At 37.3% G+C, this 21027-nt stretch overlaps 1 protein-coding gene across 2 annotated transcripts in view; it reads right to left on the bottom strand.

The window, feature by feature from the left end:
- The window catches only part of DPH6 (diphthamine biosynthesis 6), a 213238-nt gene that overhangs the window by 45359 nt on the left and 146852 nt on the right, over positions 1 to 21027 (bottom strand). Inside the window, exon 13 of one of the 2 annotated variants that reach the window (XM_062619374.1) lies at positions 18749 to 18991. The exons of the other annotated variant lie outside the window; for it this stretch is intronic. Coding sequence (XP_062475358.1) covers positions 18749 to 18991 — 243 coding nt within the window. The remainder of the gene's footprint in view (positions 1 to 18748; positions 18992 to 21027) is intronic. 2 annotated transcript variants of the gene reach the window in all.

The raw sequence follows: 21027 nt of genomic DNA, 5'->3' as shown, positions 1-21027 counted from the left end.
CTTTCCAACCCTAACTATTCTATGATTCTATGATTCATAACCTCTACAATGTCTTCTTTCAGGAATGGATGCAAACAGGATCTTCTCATAGACCACACTATGACAGGATTCTGATTCTGTCATGCTACTAAATGGTAGATTCCAGAACTTTGGACAAAGATTTGATATGGCAAGTGATTTAGCTCTCACTGAATTTCACGTTAGGTTATCCTCTAAACATGATTCACAATTTCCTCCCCCTGCCAACAGGATCATCAGCTACTCAGTTAATCAAAGGTGGGAAAGCCAGAGTTCCAGAAAAATTGTAAAAGGAAGCGAAAAAGCAGATTTTTCTAAACATATGCATTGTATCTATATCATTCCTTGTCCAGAGAAGGACCACGAACACTCTCAGTTTTTAACATCTTGCTTTGAATAAAAAAACGCAGCTCAACAAAGAATGTTTTCTATAGTGAAGAAATTACTGATCTTTTGGTGATACAAAATTCATTTCAATAACATGGGAAAATCAGAAGGTACAGAGTAGATTTTTAGAAGGACCGAGAATGTGACTCTGTTATTTACCTGATTTTTTATAATACCAAAGCAGGCTGACGTCATATTACCTTAAACACTGAGAAGAGTGCCATGCTAAGCTAAGTAACATCTCGGGAAGTCTTCATGGACCGGTTAATAAACAATCACAGCAGTTAACAGCAGTCAAGAAATCAAGTAAAACATTATGAATTCCTAGGAAAGGAATAGAGAAAAAGCAGATAACATGCTATTATAGAAATTCACAGCTCACCCACACCTTGAGTAAGATATACAGCTCTGGATCTCTCAACTGAAAAAGGACGTATTAGACGCAAAAGGTTTTCAGAGGAGGACAACAGCTCTGGAGGGTCTGACTGGAAATGTTCTCCAAGAATATGACAGAGGTTTACAAAAATCACACATGACATAAGAAGGGTGGACAGGGATAAGAACTGATATTGCACACTTGCCTTCCTGTACAAGAACTACAGATCATCAAATGTCATTAGTAAGAGCATGGTTTCAGAAAGAATGATGGTGGGTGACACCTTCAGCTCCTTGACAGAGAATGCTGTGGTTGCAAGAACTTTACAGGGATTCAAGGGGAGCCTAAAGTACTCAGAACACAGATTCAGTGGGGATTATAAAAGATACATATTAAAAATCTTAGTTAATTCTTAATTTATATAATAGTTAATAATTTATATTAAAAATAATTATTTATATAACCATTAAAATTAATTTAAATATGAATTAAAACAGCTGGAGGTTGAGAGAGTATTAAGATGGATATATGCTTTTTTCTGGCTTTACTATTCACATCTCCTTAGGGCTACTGTTTGGAGTCACAATACTAATCACAGCCTGTAAGACTTTTATTAATGTCTTAATTTATTAAATATAAGAATTTATGCTTATGCTGATACTAGTGGTATGTTTGGTGAAGAAAAACAAGTGGGCTTTCTTAACTGGACTGGTGAATTTTCACAACTAGTCTTTTCCAATATTTCTGTAATTCTAAGGTAGTTTTACATTCATCTACGCTATTCTAGACATTTTATAGATGAATAGTGAACACAGAGTCAAGTAGAATTTAGATAACAGCTTTGAAGTGCTTCTTCAGTTAGTTGAGCTGAGGCATTGGCATTAAAATATTGAGCTGGAAGAAGTGGAAGTGTGAAGCTGTTACTCTTGGCTTCTTCCTGAGTTAAAAAACAAACAAAAAACCAAGAAATTGTTTCCTCTTCTCTTTTGTTTTTCCTCCAAAGCAGAATCATAGAATCAGCTAGGTTGGAAAAGACCTTTAGGATCATCAAGTCCAACTGTTACCCCAGGACTGTGAAGTCCACCACAAAACCATGTCACTAAGGGCCTCATCTACATGGTTTCTGAACACTTCCAGGGACAGTGATTCCAGCACTTCACTGGGCAGCCTGTTCCAATGCCTGATCACCCTCTCTGTGACGAAATTTTTCCTAATATCCAATCTAAACCTTCCCTGGCACAGCTTGAGGCCATTATTTCTTATTCTATTGCTTGTTACTTGGGAGAAGAGACCAAATCCACTTCACTACAACCTCCTTTCAGGTAAGAGTGATAAGGTCCCCATTGAGCCTTCTCCAGACTAAACAACCCCAGGTCTCTCAGCCACTCCTCATAGGACTTGTGCTCCAGACCCTTCACCAGCTTCATTGCCCTTCTCTGGACCCGCTCCAGCACCTCAATATCTCTCCTGTAGTGCAGGGCCCAGAACTGAACACAGGATTCGAGGTCTGGTTTCACCAGTGCTGAGTACAGGGGGATGGTCACATCCCTAGTCCTGCTGGCTAAGCTATTGCTGATACAGGCCAGGATGCTGTTGGCCTTCTTGGCTGCCTGGGCACAAGCTGGCTCATGTTCAGTGGCTGTCAATCAGCAACCCCAGGTCCTTTTCTTCCAAGCAGCTTTTCAACCACTCACAATCTTCCAGAATCACAGAGAGAACTGGAATCCTACTTTTATGGGGGGCACATACATCTTCAGTCCCTGCTAATACAGACTGAGACAGCACAGGCCAGCACAGGAAACCAAAACACAACAGACAGTCCCAGACAGTGGCAAACAGGGGGTTTGCTTGAGGCAGCTGCAACAGGAAAGAGGATCTTGAGCCCTATTACACTGCAGCCACTCAGATAGCCTTCAGTATTTTAACCCCTGTAACGAGGTTCTGCAATGGATGCTCAACTCAAACCTGCAAAAGTGTAAGGATGATTGGCTGGAAATAAAAGGGGTTGAAGGGCTTGGGTGAAAAGTTGGGTGAAGGCCACAGTACTACAGTTATCAAATTCAATTGTGTAAGATATCTAGTAACAAGAAACAAGAACGGGAACTCTTCTTCTACTTTATATTCATGCATAGGAGGAAGCTGAAAAGGTAGCTTGGAAGAAACTTTCCTTAGCTAACACTTTTATGAACATGCTTAATGCAGAAATACAATCCCTTTCATGTCACAAGAAGGAAGGTTAACATCAGAGGTGGACAATTGGTTTTTAAACTTCTAATTACCTTGTATCTCTACATTAAAGTAAAATCCAAACTGCTGTGTGCATAATGCTTTTCTGAGCTTTGCTCAGATACAAGGAGTTACCACACTGGTTCATAGTATTACCAAGTCCTTGCATTTTGTACATCTTAGTAAAGAGATTCACTTGAGAAAGGAAAAAAAAAATAAAAGGCAGACCTATTAAAATTCCAATGAAAACACAGGAATAATAAGTATAGGAGAAACCTATTCTCAATCCATTGCACAAGCATTTAACTGTTTTACTTAATTTAACTGAAAAAGGTACACATTTCAGCTATTAACTTTTATTATACACATTTGTTTATTTTGACCATTCTCCATTTGCTCCAAATGAGAAATATGAGAAATACTCTTTTTATTGTGTGAGTAAGGACTAAGGTCTACCTACCTCAGAGCTGAATATGGAATCAGGCTATAAGAGAGAGAGATGAATGCATAATTGCTATCTCTACAAAGAATTGACTTAGAGAACAAAAAGAAAGATCCTGTGATGTTACTTTTAGAAGCTGAGTTTATGAAGACCTTATATGGTATGCATTATTACACCATTATAGCGGCAAGATTAATGTGCCTTTAAATAATACATATAAAATTTCTTTTACACTGCCTGCATTAAACAGAGTGCATCAAACTCCTGAGATCCAGTTTAAGCGTTGCTAGAGTCTCTCACAATAGGTTTATGACTTTAAAAAGTAAGGATTCCACTAGGAAAACCACATAAGAATAAAAATGTCACTTCCTGAAGAAAGTAGGATAGAAGCAATCCTTTTCAACATCCTAGTTTGTCTAATAAATAGGCCACATGCATTCCTAGTATAACATGCCTGAATTCAAAGAATGAATACCAGTGTTGTATAACAGTAAAATTGTTAAGAATATTCTTTTTACAAAGCTTATAAAAATAAGAAAGTCTGACATTTAGTATTCCTTCCTGAAATAAAACAGATTGTTTGCTGAATGCCAAAAATACATTAACACAAGACTGGCAGGCTAAAAATGAGGTCTTATAAACCTAAATATTTATCATGGAATAGATACTGTTATTATAAAAAAACCCAAGTACCTCAGAAATTTTATCCTTTACTCCTCAACATGTTGGACAAAGTTGATGGTAGTTCAGTTATCACTGTGTCATGTAGAAATTATTTTATTACAATGTCAAATAGAAAACTGAGCCTGTACTTACTCGGTGTTACTGAACCAGGGAAACTTTACAGAAAACAAGGCTGTTCCTTTATTTTTTTGTGTGTCAGCATCTGATAGCACATTTTGCAAAATAATTTCTTTTTTTGTGCAGTCTCTATGTATCTTTAAAAAACTGAAACTTGAAAAAGGGAAAGTAGATAAAGGGGAATAAATGTGGCTACAGAAATTTAGAGGCAGGACTATTTCAAAGGATAATTTTGATCATTTTTTTTTGTTTTGAATGGATTTCAAATTAATGTTATCTCTTAATACCATGATCTTAATACCATACTCTTCCACATGATGGCATTGGGGAAAAAAAAAATCCAAATTAAGTCTTCACAGTAATTGTGAAAAATTAGCAATTATGATCATGATCATGAAATGATCAGCATTTATCATGCCAAACACAACAACTTAAGTTTTTCCACACAGGCATTCTGCAGGTGAATAAAATGAGCACACCTCGAAGTTAAATTAGTGAGAGCATAGGAAAGCTGCAATCCATACAATATATTGCTGGCTATTACTAGGATTTGTTAAGGTGATGGGCTAAAATTTTATGGTGTTCAACCAAGTATGTCAGAACAGACTACCGTAAAATTTAACTAACATCACTCTTAGGGCCCAAATCCCACAATAAATCTATATAATGATTCTATAAGTTGAGACAGAATTTTTGGTGCATAAAGGATATGCTTAAGTATTTGCAGAACCAAAACTTTCATGAAAAAAATGATCTCCGAAAAGTACTACTATAAGTATGTGTAAGCATTATATAAAAAAATAAGCAAATACAGAAACTCATTAAAATAGACTTCATAAGAAATCAGATCAATAACTGTATGATCTACAGCTTATATGACTCGAACAGAATAACTTAGCAACTTGTTATTCTGTCTTTTACCATGATCATCGACAGAGAAAAGAAGTGGTCTAAATTTTCCTCACTTCTGTGTGATAGACAAAAGGGCGCAGTTTGAAATTGAAGACATAACCTTACAAGCTCTCTTTTGGTTATATTTAGTACATAAGGATAAAATTTTCTTGTTAACTTTGTTTCTCTTTTCTGTTGTTGGATCACTGTGTCTTCATCATTTAATTTCAGAAACTGAGAGGCTCTGTGACATGATCAAAATAAGAGCAATCAGTATAACATTTCCATGAAGACACAGTCAGCTTTGAAGGAGTCTCTAGAACAAATAAACAATTGAAAGCATGAATACTGTATACAAAGTTTGTAATAACTAGGCTAACACCTGTTCTTTCTGGACTTATGAACCTGGAAGTCTGCTTGAAAAGTAATCTTAAATGATTACTTGTGAGAATAAATTGAAAGAAAAACAGAAAATGCAAACTGGCTGCTGAAGAGACAGATTTTTGCATGCCCTGTCATGGAGAAGAATCTCCTATTGAAAGGCTGAGACTTCAGTTTTTGCTTTCCCAGGTAAGTATCACAGTCTTTTTCTATCCTGTTATCTAAAAGCACAGTCTCGATAGCCCCATAGACTTAAAGAGGTTTCAACTACCCACTGAATTTCATCTCTTTTCAAAATACATTTCATAATTGTATGTGACAATTATGCCACCATCAAAGCAAAAGAAAGATTTTTAAATATTGGGTAATCAGGGAATCATGATGATATCAAATGCAAAATATACAACTTTCCCACAATTTTAGATGGTTATAAAACTCAGCTATAGCACTGATTATTCAGAGGAAAGTATGTTCAAAGGACTGCAATGGATGTGCCTGGACTGGGAATCTGAGACGCATAGGACTGCCAGCATGGCTGTCCGAGGCATAATGCTTGAAATTCACAATTAGACAGTAAGTATTAGTTTTAAAAATGGACATGACCTCTTGAAGGAGATTTTTGCTCTTACCAAGCCCTTAATTACTCCCACTGATACATAATGAGCCGGATTAAATTTAACTTTTGTTTATTGTGGTTGTGGGGGCTTTTTGTTTGTTTGGGTTTTTTTTGTTTGTTTTTGTTTTTTTCTGAAGGTACTGTTTCTGGCTTCACCACAGTGTTTCAGTAAGCAAGCGCTCTGATATAATGTGAAGATCTGTATTTTTTTTTCCCCCTAAGTCAAAGGGGGTCAGGAAAGGATTTTTACTTATGTTAAGTGCATACAAGCCTTTTGCTTGGTATATTCTGCAGAATTAGTCATGCTACCATCTGCATTTATCAACCTGATAAAACACCCTTCCTAGTGCATGGGAAGCTCAGCCTCTTGGTTCTCATCCTGTGGCATAAAGTATTTTAAACTCTTAGCGTCTGATATATTTTAGTCGAGTATACTCACAGGGTTCAAAATAGGAGTTTCTGGGTGAAATGCAATGGTCTGTGATATACAGGTCAGACTAAATGATCTAATGGTGCCTTCTGGCTGTACAAGCTACTCAAGCTATGAAATCTGTTTTACCCACTACTTACACTCAGTCTTTCTACCAGTGCTGCAGTGCCTGAGCTCTAAAACCTCACACTGAGAAGGCAACCATCTTACTCATTATGGTCTTTAATATCCCTTGCTGATAGTTTTAAATCTTTAAACAGCCCTACCTGTTGTGCTCCCTTTTATGTGTCCTCATAGTTACAGATATAATTTCGGAAGCAAAATATCTAAACAGTAAGCATAATAAAAATGAAACAGGTTAAAGCTTATTAGCAGTAGGGAGCAGATGTAGCATAATTCTGACAGTTCCCCTACATTTCCTCCCCAGCAGGGACTTTCTGTCAAGCTGTGAGATAGTTCTATACAATAATGCAGGCTGCTGTTACTGCAATTGCACCTTCCTATACCTCACTATTGTACTAAAAATTCACTTGGATTTTTGATTTCTTCCTTCATAGTAATAATAATATTTAAAGCACTTCCTGCAGAGCTAAATGTAAATTCAAGCACTGTATGCTAGAAGCTTAAAAGGGCACTGAAATGTAAAATTGACAAGAAAATAATCACATATTGAAAAGCTGTTTTATTTGCTTTAAAAATATTAACTTCCGTTCAAACAACCTAAAGGTTCCTGAGCCAAGAGATAACCAGTTAATGACTGAAGTTATGATTCCTTGAAATACCTCTCAAACGTATATCATTCAATATATCTGTTACAATGTGGAAAAAAGATAACTATTTAAGGAACAAAGTCGTAAATTGATAGCAATATAAACTGAAAGCAAATGAAGTCTGACACATGAAACATGATCATAGACTGTCACTCTGAGGGTTTTATTCTTCATATATAGTGTCAAAAATAAGCACTTAGGAAAGAGAGTTGAACTAAATTAAGGATGTTCAAGATGGAAAGATTCCACTTGAAAACGATTTGAGAGTGTGTACCCAAATGGGACAGAAAACGAGAAAAGTTAATGGTCAAAATCTACTATGTAGGCATTAAGGCTAACCAATTTTACAATTTAGAATTTAAGTTTTGGATACTGATTGCAAAGATGTTTTCTTTGAAAGTCTATGTCCTTCTGAACTTTGACCTTCATCTCTGGAACTGATTTTCAAACCAAATGTCAGCTTTTACATCACATATCCTAACTATGACCACCTGCTCACCCATACACATACAGCAATGTTAGCTGCTGTTGCTAAACCTGGAGTTAAATTTTGCAGTATGCAATGAAGAAAATTGTGAAGCTGCTGGAGGCAGAAGTAGAACAATCTAAAAATTCTGGTGGCACTATTAAACATCTATTAACTGCCAGGCTCTGCCCCACTGAGACACCTGCCTTTGTTAGTCATATGATGCATAGATGTGCAATTAAAAAAAAAATTATTACTTCTTAGTAAACAAAGCTTTTTAGTGAAAAATACAAACATTTAAATTCCTTCATTTTATGTACAGGAGTATTTTGGGGGCGAATGTTTGTTTTCAGCAGTTACTTTCATTGCTTAATATGGTATGACTGCAAAGCAATATCAGTTATGTAGATCAGGAATATATATATATCTCAGGAATACAGCAGGACTATTAGGACTGCACATGCCCTTTATCTTAAGTCAAGCCATTTATACCAGTCATAATGTCCTAGATACAGTTCAGAACTTGGATTTTGCAGGACAGGCTTTTCATCAGTTCAGTGTTACAGCAGTCAAACCGAAGTGATGCAATTTCTTAGAGCCCGCTCTGGTGGGTTGCCTGGCTGACAGGTAAGCCCCTGCTGAGTCCCTTGATCATGTTACCTGCAGTGGGATGCGGAGAGATGTGGGAGGGTAAAACTGAGAAAAAAACACAAGTAGAGATAAAGACAGTTTAATAACAGAAAGAAAGAGGAAAAAAACCCAGACGGTACTCACTCACCATGTCCCACCAGCAGTCTCAGAAGAATGGCTACTTTGTAAAAAATTCACCCCTGCTCCAGTTCTTATTGTCAAGCATGAGTTTATATGGTATACAAGATCTCTTTGGTCCATTCACGTCAGCTGTCTCAAGATGTGTCTCATCACAGCTTCTTGCTGAGCCTCAGCCTGCTTGCTTGGTGTGGGCAAGTTTGGAAAAAGAGAAAGGCTTGATGCTGTGCAGGCACTGTTTAGCAACAGCCAACAGTGGTCTGGTATCAACAGGGTGTTAGTCAAAAATCCAGAACACAGCACTACAAGGGCTGCTATGAAGAAAATTAACTCTATCCCAGCCAGAACCATTACAGCCACTCACAAGAGGAAGTTCACAATAACCTTGAATTATAATTCAAGTTTGAGTTAAACGTGTAACTGTTATTAGCACTCAGAATGAAATATATGGAAAGCAAACCTGATACATCTCTCAGATAGTACTAAAACATATAACAGGATCTTAGCTCTTATGTTTCTGAACGCAGGTGAGTCCATATACAGAAGATTGGAATGGAATGTTTTCAATAAATGACCTTGAAGTGAAATGTATTAATACACGTACTTGTTAAAAGTTGTTATAGTAACAAAAGAATACAAGTATGTATTCAAGGATATGTATGCAATGTATATTTACCTGTATGCATAAACGTGGGTATGAGGAGGAAGGGAAAGAAAAATATCTGTATACCTATACATTTCCTCCATCTAGTTCTGCAGAACACGCACAAAGACTGTGCATTACTAAGCAGATACCTACAACTCCACACAAACATTAATTTGACAAATTATGACAAAACTTAACCAGAATTACTGACTTGATTAGAAATGATTGGCAATTAGTATTTTCATCATTTAACAGTTACATTTTCCTCTTTTTTTTTTCCACTTCCTCATTGAGATAGATGCAGAAGTAACTACTTTGTCAACTACAGGAGATGGCCAAGATGTTTGTTTTCACAAACGGGCCTGTGAAATACATAAAGACCTGCATAATATTAACACTGAATAATGTCCAAAAGAAAATCAAAGTTAGATTTCAAGCTTTACAAGCTGTGTTCGCTGTGTTACAACTACAGGATTGATGAGAACTATACACATGTATCATATCAGCTGGAAGCATTTTTATTTTTCATCCATGAAGCGGAACAGGTACAGAGAGGAAGCTGAAAGTGATTATTCAGTGCAGAGCTGGCATGCATGTTACTGGGTACTGACCAGTTAGCACTGCTCAGTTTCGTTATGTAAAAAACTTAAAGGGGTTTCAAAATAATGCTCACTCAGTTTCAAGCTGTCTTGCATACTTTTTGAAAGTGGTGTACAGGAAAGGATAAAGAATTTTTGGTTTACTTTAATTTTTATGAGTGAGGAAATTGAAAACCTATTACTAATTTTGAAGCCCACATGTGATATCCTTCAGAGAAGAGGAGGAAGAGGAAATGAAATTGTTAACATGACCAGTACATAGAATGAGAGATGAGGTTAATCAAGTACTGAAATTTAGTAGGATCCCGTGGATTGTACTATATACACTAGTGAAGAAGTAATTCCACTGGAAGAAAGCAGATATTTGCCTGAGTTTTGTTTTTCTTTTTTGCGTCAAGTTTTTGGTGGTGGAAGATTGTAACTGTATCTAAGTAGAGGTAACATTCTTGCACCATTTCAAAAGGTAAAAGTGTTATTTTCACCTCTAATCTTGACTGGAGCTTGAGGGAGAAGAACAGGTATGAATTTTCCTATTTAATTGTGGAATTTCCCTTCAGTGGTAATTTGCAAAATCTATCAGTGGTGTTGATGTTGACCCCAGCCAAAAGCTAAGTACTCACATGTCCGCTCACTCACCCCCCAACCACAGCAGGACAGAAGAGACAACAGGAAAAGTAAAAATGAGAGAACTCTTGGGTCAAGACAAAGATAGTTTAGTAAGTGAAGAGAATAAAACCAATGATGCAAAGGCAATCATTCACCACGTCTGACCAGCAGAACAATACACAGCCAGCCTCTGGGGAATAGCCACCCAAGAAGATGAAACTCCCCATTTTTTTATAGAATCAGTGTGCCTTGGTTTGGAAGGGATCTTAAAGATCATCTAGTTCTGACCCTCCTGCCATGGGCAGGGACACCCTTCCACTAGAGCAGGTTGGCCAAAGCCCCGTCCAACTTGGCCTTGAACACTGCCAGGGATGGGGCAGCCACAGCTTCTCTGGACAACATGTTGCAGTGTCTCACCACCCATATAGTGAAGAAAATCTTATTGCTGCACATGATGTTATATGGTATGGAATACCCATTTGGCTGCCTCTTGCCCATCCCCAGTCTGCCTGCTGGGGGTACTGAGTGGGAAAAAGAGAAAGCCTCGAAACTGTGTAACATTAGCCTGTTAGCAACACTGCTCTAGCCACAAATCCGAAACAGCACCGTAAACAGCGCTATGAAGAAAGTTAACGCCAGGCCTATTCAGTAGCTGAGTTTCCTTCCTGCATAACCATGACAAAAGAGGGTACTGCCCACAGGCTTAGGGGGAGAATTTCAGTGCAGAAGTTTGACTCATTTCTGAGATTGGAGTTTTCTGATTTTTACTGAGCACATTCTGAGGAAACAGGTTAAAATACCCTCCCTGTAAAAGACCAAGATCTACAATAGCTACTTAGTACTTAATAATCAAACTACTTGTTGGAGGCATTGACTTGGAAGGAACATTTACAGTGCCTAAAAGAGATTAGCCCGCAACAGTTTTAGGAAGGATCAGTTGTTAATAAAGCCATCTATCTAGGTTGGAGTGGTAATCTAGGTCTTCTTTCAGTCCTGATCTGCAGTATTAACTTACCCAAAGGAGAACAAAAAGGCTTTGAAGCCGAAGATTTTCCTGAAATTCCTTCCTTCATTGTGGGGATTTAAAGTAATTAGGCCTACATTTTAATATGGAAGTTTCCTGAGTGAAAGTAGGACTTCTAGCACTTTTCAAACAAAATGGCATTCTCCACTCCATTAAGAGGCACTAAAAGCAGGTACTCACCCCAGGGTTCAAATCCTGTTAATGGCTTTCACAGTCATCACACATGAGACTTTTGACCAGAGATTCTGTCCTAAGCAAACTGTGGATGCGTATATGCCCTCTTGCTTAGCACAGAAGTGACAGTTTCAAAACAGAAATATTTTCAGCAAAGGAGATGAAGAATCACTCAAAAAAACTCTTATAAGGGAACTGCTGCAGGGGAAAATCAGTCAGCCTGGATGAACTAGGTTGTTTACCACCCTGAATAACTTGACATGCTTTTCTTCACTGTGTCTAACTGAAAAACAACATTCAAATGCATGTATATATTACCTGCAAATGGCAAATAAGCTAGTGCAAATCAGTTTTGCTGACTTATACCAGCTGAAGATTTGACTGTATCTGTATCTACAAAAACATTCACACAAGAACTGCTCTCTTTTCTCAGTTTCTATTGTTCATATTTTATGTTTACTTTCGACAAGTTAAATTCTTGTATGCGATCTACATTATGCAATCATATGATTTTTCATGTATACATACATATTCAATTTCTAATAATGCCTTTAGTTAAAATCCCGTAGATGGCTTCATTGTTCTTTTTGTTGACTTTATTCCTTTGTAAAATTCATTAAGGCTCCACTGTTACAAATCAAATGTCATAATCTTCCTTGAAAAAAAAAAATCAAAGTGGCAAATCTTTCACCTCCCATCATGGCCAAGTGTCAAAAGGCAGACTATTTTCAAGGACCTCTGGAGTTCCACTATCTGCATTTGACCTATGTTAAAGATTCTCATTACAGTTGCTTCAAACGAATACAAAAGCTTTGTTTAATCTGAACACAGGGGAAATGAAATACACTCTACACAAGATGAAAGACCCACTACCCCTGTGCTATTTCAATGCACTGCATGCTTTTAACATAGGCCATAAAAGAAGCCTGGTTTAATATATCAAACTGTGGAATGTTCAAAATAGCATCTAGTAGCAAAATAAATGCTATAAACCTGATGAGACCAAAAAATGGAAACAGACACAGGTACTTTTTTACTGAATTTTTGATAGACACGGGTACTGCCTGGTGGCAATGTTTGTAAAATATATATAGTATTCTTCTGGTAATATTACCAATTAAATTAATTAACTTATGTGAGGTTTTACTGCTACGTAAATGTATCAGGATTCTAATTTATCATTTATATCTTTATAATATTAATTTACTTCTACCCCTCACATTTTAACTGTTCTGTTCAAGAAACTGGCAAAAAAGGGAGACCAACTGAATTAGTATTACCTGTACTATTTTCCATAGGACACATAATTTTCAGTACTATTTGGAAATCTATCCAATTGCATTAAACATAGATATTCACCAAAACATAAATTAAAATATGCAAAAAGCGTGTACCTGAATATTATGGACTTACAATACCCTGTTCAGGATGGTGAAAAGGTACACATTTTCTCACAGAAACCTGGGGGGTTTATAGTCCTTTTAAGTTTAATGTAATTTTCTCCATAGGTAAAGAGGATCTTAAACCTCTGTCCAATCCTTTGCAGCAAGAAAAACCTTCAACTTCCAGTATCTGAGCATAAGCTACTTCTGCTCTAATTGGGATAAAGCATCAGAGAATGCATGAATTTTATTTAAATTCATGACACTATAAACTTCAAATACTATAGGTGTTTCTGAACAACACAACAGACTGCTGTGTTATAGATACATCACACCATTCTAAATGACTCCCATGAAAACAGAATAATTACTCCAGAAAACCACTGCATGTAGCTAGACAGCTTTTGGTTCAGGATTTAACTTGTTTATAACTTGGGACCTGTGCATTATTTGGTAGACAAAGTGGAAAGACACAGGGTAATACCAATAGTATTTACAGGGGTGTTGAAGGAGGTATGATGTGGGGGCTCCCTAGAATGGGCCCAGTGCCCCTAAATGACTGCTTTTTGGTATTTAAAAAAAAAAACCCAAACTAGTCCAAACTCTTTTACATTTTTGACATCTAAATAGTTTGCAAATCTGGCACAAAAGGTTTAAATTTAGGTACTTTAAGTTGGCATCAACTTATCGAAGTGCTGAAATAAGCAAGAAACCCATTCGCAATATATATCAGATAAAACATTGAGAATCTTTTTTCCATCACGTCCGCATTACATGCTATTAAGACACACATTGTCAACAACCTGACTGGCATTCCTGACAGAAAGTCAACTGTAGTGGTCTTTGCTGGATTTGAAACAGTCACGGGATCACAGCCACTTATCCTGAATGCTTACTATAAAAAAAGAAAGCTTCTGTCAGAAGAAAGCGGGCTGGAGAACATTTAAAGTTTGTAGTACATTTTCTCAGGAATTTATTGGAGGGAGAGACCAGGCAGCTGATGTCCAAATGCACTTTGTGTTGTAAAAGCCAACAAAGAGATACTTTTTCATGTCACGGGAAGTACTTCACCAGGTAGATTTTTCACTATTGAGGATGGAAAATGCAGTGGCAGCTGCCTAATAGAATAACTCAGGGTGGAATTATCTACAATATCTTCATCTGAAGAAAAATATATTATGTATAGAATGAATTGCTAAAGCAAAAGACATAAGCTAATGGCCTTAGAGCAATTACTGCCTCTTGGAATTAGAATCATAGAACAGTTAGGGTTGGAAAGGACCTTAAGATCATCTAGTTCCAAACCCCCTGCCATGGGCAGGGGCAGCACACACTAAACCATGTCACCCAAGGCTCTGTCCAACCTGGCCTAGAACACCACCAGGGATGGAGCATTCACAACTTCCCTGGGCAACCCATTCCAGTGCCTCACCACCCTTACAGTAAAGAACTTCTTCCTTATATCCAATCTAAACTTCCCCTGTTTAAGTTTTAACCCATTCTCCCTTGTCCTATCACTGCAGTCCCTAATGAAGAGTCCCTCCCCAGCATCCTTATAGGCCCCCTTCAGATACTGGAAGGCTGCTATGAGGTCTCCACGCAGCCTTCTCTTCTCCAGGCTGAACAGCCCCAACTTTCTCAGCCTCTCTTCATACAGGAGGTGCTCCAGTCCCCTGATCATCCTCGTGGCCCTCCTCTGGACTTGTTCCAACAGTTCCATGTCCTTCTTATGCTGAGGACACCAGAACTGCACACAATACTCCAAGCGAGGTCTCAGGAGAGCAGAGTAGAGGGGCAGGATAACCTCCTTCAACCTGCTGGTCATGCTGCTTTTGATGCAGCCCTTTCCGGGGGCTTTCTGGGCTGTGAGCACACACTGAAGCCAGCTCATGTTCATTTTCTCATCGACCAACACTCCCAAGTCCTTCTCCACAGGGCTGCTCTGAATCTCTTCTCTGCCCAACCTGTAACTGTGCCTGGGATTGTACCAACCCAGGTGTAGGACCTTGCATTTGGCTTGGCTGAAATTCATGGGGTTGGCATCAGCCCACTTCACAAGCGTGTCCCTCTGGATGGCATTCCTTCCCTCCAGCTTATCAACCAAACCACACAGCTTGGTGTCATCAGCAAACTTGCTGAGGGCGCACTCAATCCCACTGTCCATGTCAGCGACAAAGATGTTGAACAAGACTGGTCCCAGCACCAGTCCCTGAGGGACATCACTCATTACTGATCTCCAGTTGGACATTGAGCCATTGACCACAACTCTTTGTGTGCGGCCATCCAGCCATTTCTTTATCCACCGAGTGGTCCATCTATCAAATTACATTAAATATTATCTTTCTATACAACTCTGTCTTCTAATCTTAACAAAATATCCTGTTTTCATGGTTTCAAGATCTCCTTTCACCATTATTTTGGGTTCATTTTCAAATGCAGTCATCCGTAAACTTTGTGTCAGCAACTGCACATTGTGTACTAAATGTACTAAAATATTTCCCTATAGAAAGAGAAATTATATTTCTTTATAACAAAGAAATCAGAGAAAACATTTCAGATAGTTCTGGAAAATCTGCCTTGGAGTTTTGTATATGCCATCAAATCAAAATAAGATCTGAAACTCATTTTTATCATTCAGTCACATTTATCAAGAACTGTATTATCAAGCAGCAAAAGGCCTCCAAGTTTTTCTCTAAGTTATGTGCTCTTAACACAAGAAATGGAATTTATAGTACTTTACCATGAAATATACATTTGAATAGCAAGAGTCCAAACCAGTATCTCTTACACAGTCTATGAAAATTGATTTATTTTACTGGCCTAGCTATAACAAATCTTGCTGAGGATTAGCAAGATGTAAAAAGAATAAAACACAGCAGTTAAACAAGCTGGAATGCCTGAAATCTTGAGACAGTACAGCATGTTTCTTTTTTTTGTATTGGTGAGGATAACAAAAGAAAGCAGAAAGCAGGCATTCAGAGCTAAGGAAAAAAAAAGTAATCGTGATCTTGACCATCTCAGTTAGGCTAGTGGAATCTGTTGTACAGACAGAATCCACCACTTGAAATACCCTAACAGAGTACCGCAGGGATGGTTCTGCATGGAAATCAGTGTCAATAATGATTTTATAATTGGGTGTGTACACAAAGTAAATTAATGAAATTTTTCAGTCACAGTCACTGTTATATCATTATACAATAATTATTTGGAATATTTCCATCTATCAATAATGCCATCTGTCCCACCCAATACAAATGGACTACAACCCATCTGGCTTATTTTTTCTATTGATTACTCTGCTGAATGAGTTAGCAAAACCACTTATAAAATCATCATATTACATGACACTGTCATTAAAAGATGTGAAGTAAAGAAAAAACACAAGATGAGACTTAATTGGAAAACTGTCAGTTCTTCTTCCAAAAAGTTTTAGCAATGCTATAAGATTTTTTTTCTCCTGCTTAAGAAAAAAAAGGCTCTAACTGCTAACTACTGGATTAGGCAGAAACTGTTTTACCACACCATTGTTACTACTTCTGACTAGGTATGTTAGAGAAGCTCCCTAAATGTATCACCTCAAAGTGTCAAAATGTCCCAAAGCATGCCTGGGAATCACAAGGAAACTGTGGAAGGTGTGTAACTTAACAATAGGGTGGGGGAAAGCTGCTGATGGCTGGCACTTGTATTTGTTAATTCCAATTATTGTTTCCTAGGCTTTGGCTTTGATTACTTGGTCCATAATTGTCTTCATGCTATTTCTGCAGCCTCAGTTTTTAACTTTTTTATCTACTGCTTCCCTCAACTAGATTTTGATTTCTACAGCTGCAGCCTGGTTTTTATTTTGATTTTAACCTCTGCTTCCCTTAACTGTATTTTAATTTCTCCAACAAGCACTACTTAGTAACAATGAAGCTTTATCAGCCTACAGAACTTAAATGCTTTCTTCGGCTCCTTCAGTCTAGATAAATCTGAGTTCCTACAATACCCTTCAGTTTAGTTTTCTCTGCTTTGCTGTGTACACAAACCCTTACTAATCGAAAGAGTATGTACAGCCTAAGGAAAAATTCAATTCCTCTATCTGAACCTCCTATTGACAAAATTATAGAGAAATTGGAACATCTGGCTGCTAATAACATCTCATTGCCACTGATATTTTTTTTCCAAAGCATTTTCACATTGTGTTACAGCACACATTACTTCAGCTAATATTTTTTTGCTCTGATACTGTCATTAATGAATATGATCTAATAAGCACAGTGGAGATCAATGATTGTCCTCTAGGACTGCTTGATGCTCCTCTAGGATGTTTTTCTTAAACATTCCTGAGAACTGTTAGGCAGATAACTTCACAGATGTATGTCAAGGTAGCAATCATTTTTTAAGCTATGCCTTGAATAATCAAAAGGTGATCAGGGCCAGATACTAGTAACAGAGCCACAGCAAGCAACCTCCTCAGTATCTTTCATGTAGCTTAGAAAGTACTGCCTTTAAAGTACTGCCTTAGAAAGTACTGTCATCTCAGTAAGTGCAAGAAATAAAAGACTCAATATAGCATGGCTGTAACTACTTAAGACCTAAAAAGATTTTATGTTGGAAAAAGGAACAGTTTCAAAGAACTGGCAAACACCACCAACCTTCCCTCAAATCATGGCAATTACAAATGAGAAAGCATGTAGGCTTTGTAGTCATGCATGTATTACTGAACAGTCACACAGCAAAAAAGGAATTGAACTTAAAAATATAAATTGAATTCAGATTCAACACAATTGGTCTTGGAGGACTAATAAACACTATTTAAAATGGTCCTTTATTAATACATCAAGGTGGAATGTGCAAGCATCTAAGTGAAGCATACATCTTTTCTCAGGAAGAGAAGTGCCTAGTGCAGAGACTGAAGGTGAAGGCAAATGGAAAGCAAGTTTCAGGTGCATTTTTTCTTATTCTGTGGCAGTATTAACATATGCTACATTGTGCTTCCAAGCCATGTATTTCCCTGAGAAACCCTAATAATTAAGTTATGTTAAATTATACAGCAATTATGCAGTTACTACTCCTTTTTACTCATTTATGGGGAAGTTATTTTTTATTTACAAGAGTTGTGGCCATTACCCTTTCAGTGCTTGCAGAGTGTTCCATGGCTATTTAAGAAAACTGGTACATACATAATAGAAATTATTATGGTATCACTACAAATCACTGTGTAAATTATTACCCTGTTAAGAGATAATCTAGGGTCAATCAATATACAGCCATGCTTCAATCTAGTCTTAAAAGTTCAACTGAATAATAAGCAATAATAAGCAGTAAACTGCTAAATGCAGTTGTCATGACAATACTGGTTGTAAGAAAGTGTGGGGAAAAAAACCTCAACAGAAGAACTCACAAAAAGTTGAAGTAAAATGCCCAGCTCTTATTATGTAAAAATACAGGGGCAGAGGTAATTCAAACACAGTTCAACACATTTCTGTTGGAGGAACTGACTGCTCTTTGAGAGCTCTTTAACATACTGCTTTGGGAAATTAAGATAAAGTTAGTGATGAATATAACTTTCTATTAAGCGATTTCCTTTCTCAGTTGTGCACAACCACTTATGAGCTAGAACATAACAGCTCAATCAAACATTATTGTATCAGCTTTACTTAAACCTCTCTGAAATGTACTGAGAAAATTCTGATAATACTACAAGAGTTAGAGGGGAAAAAAAAGAAGACAACCCAGAAAGAAGAAAATGGATATCACATCTACCTTTTTATATTCTCCTAATTTCTTCTGCCATAGAGAGTGAGCAATAGGAATGTGCTTGCTGTCAGTTACATAGCAGGTGGCTGTGATGACATGGTGGAGAGCAGTGTTGTGGCTCATAGCTTGAAGAACTCTCTCAACATGACGGAGGGAAACTATGGCCTCAGTCCTTATGCCACCACTCACAAGTTGCATCGTACAAGGTACTAGAGCAATCTGTCCAGCAGAGTAGAGAACATCTCCAACCTAGAAGAAAATAAAAATAAGAAAATAATATTCTGGGAGTGTAAAGGTGGCAAGGGAAACACTTTCCTCTTTTCGAGGTGGTTTCACCAGTACTGTTGTTTGCCATCATTTGTCACAAATGGAGCAAACATGCCAGTCTAAAGATATTTTTTGATAGGGATTTAACTACAATAGAAACACATTACTGCAATAAACTAAACTAGCAGTTAATACATGGATGTATGTGTTGGCTCAAAACAATAATATCTGATGTTACTGACACCTATGGTGCTGGATCACAGTGATGCCCCAACATGGTTAAATATGTTCTTGTTTTCTGAGTGATGATGCACTCTATCTTTGGTTCAGTACATATAAGAAACTATATGCATCTATCTGTAATGTCTTTAGTAAATGAGTTTAAAAGCGTTTTGAAAATGGAATTAAATGGGTGACCAGATGATAACATCAATATATGTTTTAAGTTGAGCTGCAATGCAGTTAGTTCAGACTGATTTTCCAAAGTCTTCCTGGCAACACTCTGAAGAACTACTTTTTTTAGCAGCAGCCAGCGAAGGAAATATTTATTCTTACTATTCAGGCATCTCAAAGACTTATTATAAAATCTTAATGTAAATATAAAAACTTTTCATCTTCTTACGCTGCACTTCTCTAGAAAGTCTGTACATTTTCTGATCAGTGAAGCAGTAAATTTAATTCAATATCAAAAGAAAACTAAGAATAGAAGTGGGAAGTCAGGTGGGTGTAAGCAGCTTTGAAGTCAGCACAGGAAGCATTTTGCTAGGAGTAAAGAGGGGGAAAATGGACTGTGCAAAGAATCTTCCGGAAGAATTTTGCAGAACTTACTGTGTAAACTGTAAAAATTCCTCAGAATTAAGAATAATTAAAAAAGAAATCTGTGTCCTAGAAGACATAGCAATCAAACCATGTGACAGACCCATATGCAACTCCAAATCTGTCCTCAGAACTGTCTGTGTCTCACAAAAGACTCACACATGTAACTATTGGAAGAGTATCTTATGCAATTTGGCATACAAGTTCTATGATTAGCAGCTGAAGAGGGGGAGGAGGCAGAGAGGAAACATAATATAGCAACTGACACCCATCAATTATTTAAATTGTTTAAAATATCTGAAATATTGTTTTGATAATGCTATATATATAATCCTGAATCTGGAAAAAAAAAAGCAAGTAATATTTCGGTTTATAGGAACAAATGGTCTTTTTTTTTTTTTTTATGGTGCTATTTTAAAATATGTGCCATCGAACAAGGGAGTCCAGCCAGCTACCAAGTGGCATACTGACAAGATGAGAAACAAATCCAGGAAGATAAGATTCAGAGGGGCACAGGTTTGTTTTTAAAGCAAGCCATTCATTTTCAACTCTGCAAAGTGAAATATATGCATTAGCCAAAAACTCAGTACAGGTAGTCTATGCCTCTACAGAAAAAAAACACACTGGCAATATTTCTTTCTTTTTCTCCTGCTGGGCTGCTGGTTTTCCATGCATAACCCATGTTAATTATTAGGTAGACAGAAGAGCTGTTCAACTAGTTCACTTCTCCTGTTCTTGAACAGATTGTTTGAGACATAATATGAATACTAATTAGCGACAAAATATCTGTCAGTGTTTTGAAATATGGACCAAGATAGCACTTTCTTAAAGTATCCTGGATGGTTCTGATACAATTAGCCCCGCTGGTCATAAGTGAGGTCAAAAAAAATCTCTGAAGGATTTGAGCAAAATTGGCACCACTTTTGGCTCAGATTCAGTGGGAAACTTTAAAAAACAATTAAAAAAATCCCTCTGTTCCTAACATACTTGTTTGTATCTTAAGACATAATTAATAGAAAACAGTGTTCCTAACATGCCACCATGTTATGGAAGGGTGGCTGCAATGGGTAAGGAAGGGAAAAGGATCAAAACACAGCCACAGGTTCGCAGTAACTGTATTTCGGGGAGACGTATCTTAGGATAAGGGAAGGAGGAGGGATATGCATTTTCTTTTTCCAAGTGACTTGGTCATGAAAAGCCAG

Source organism: Pezoporus occidentalis, unplaced genomic scaffold, assembly GCF_034315485.1.
Source record: "Pezoporus occidentalis ecotype Australia unplaced genomic scaffold, CSIRO_AGI_Poc_V1 ctg21, whole genome shotgun sequence".
In the NCBI taxonomy this organism is placed as follows: Eukaryota; Metazoa; Chordata; class Aves; order Psittaciformes; family Psittacidae; genus Pezoporus; species Pezoporus occidentalis.
This window is presented reverse-complemented; position numbering and strand designations above follow the sequence as displayed.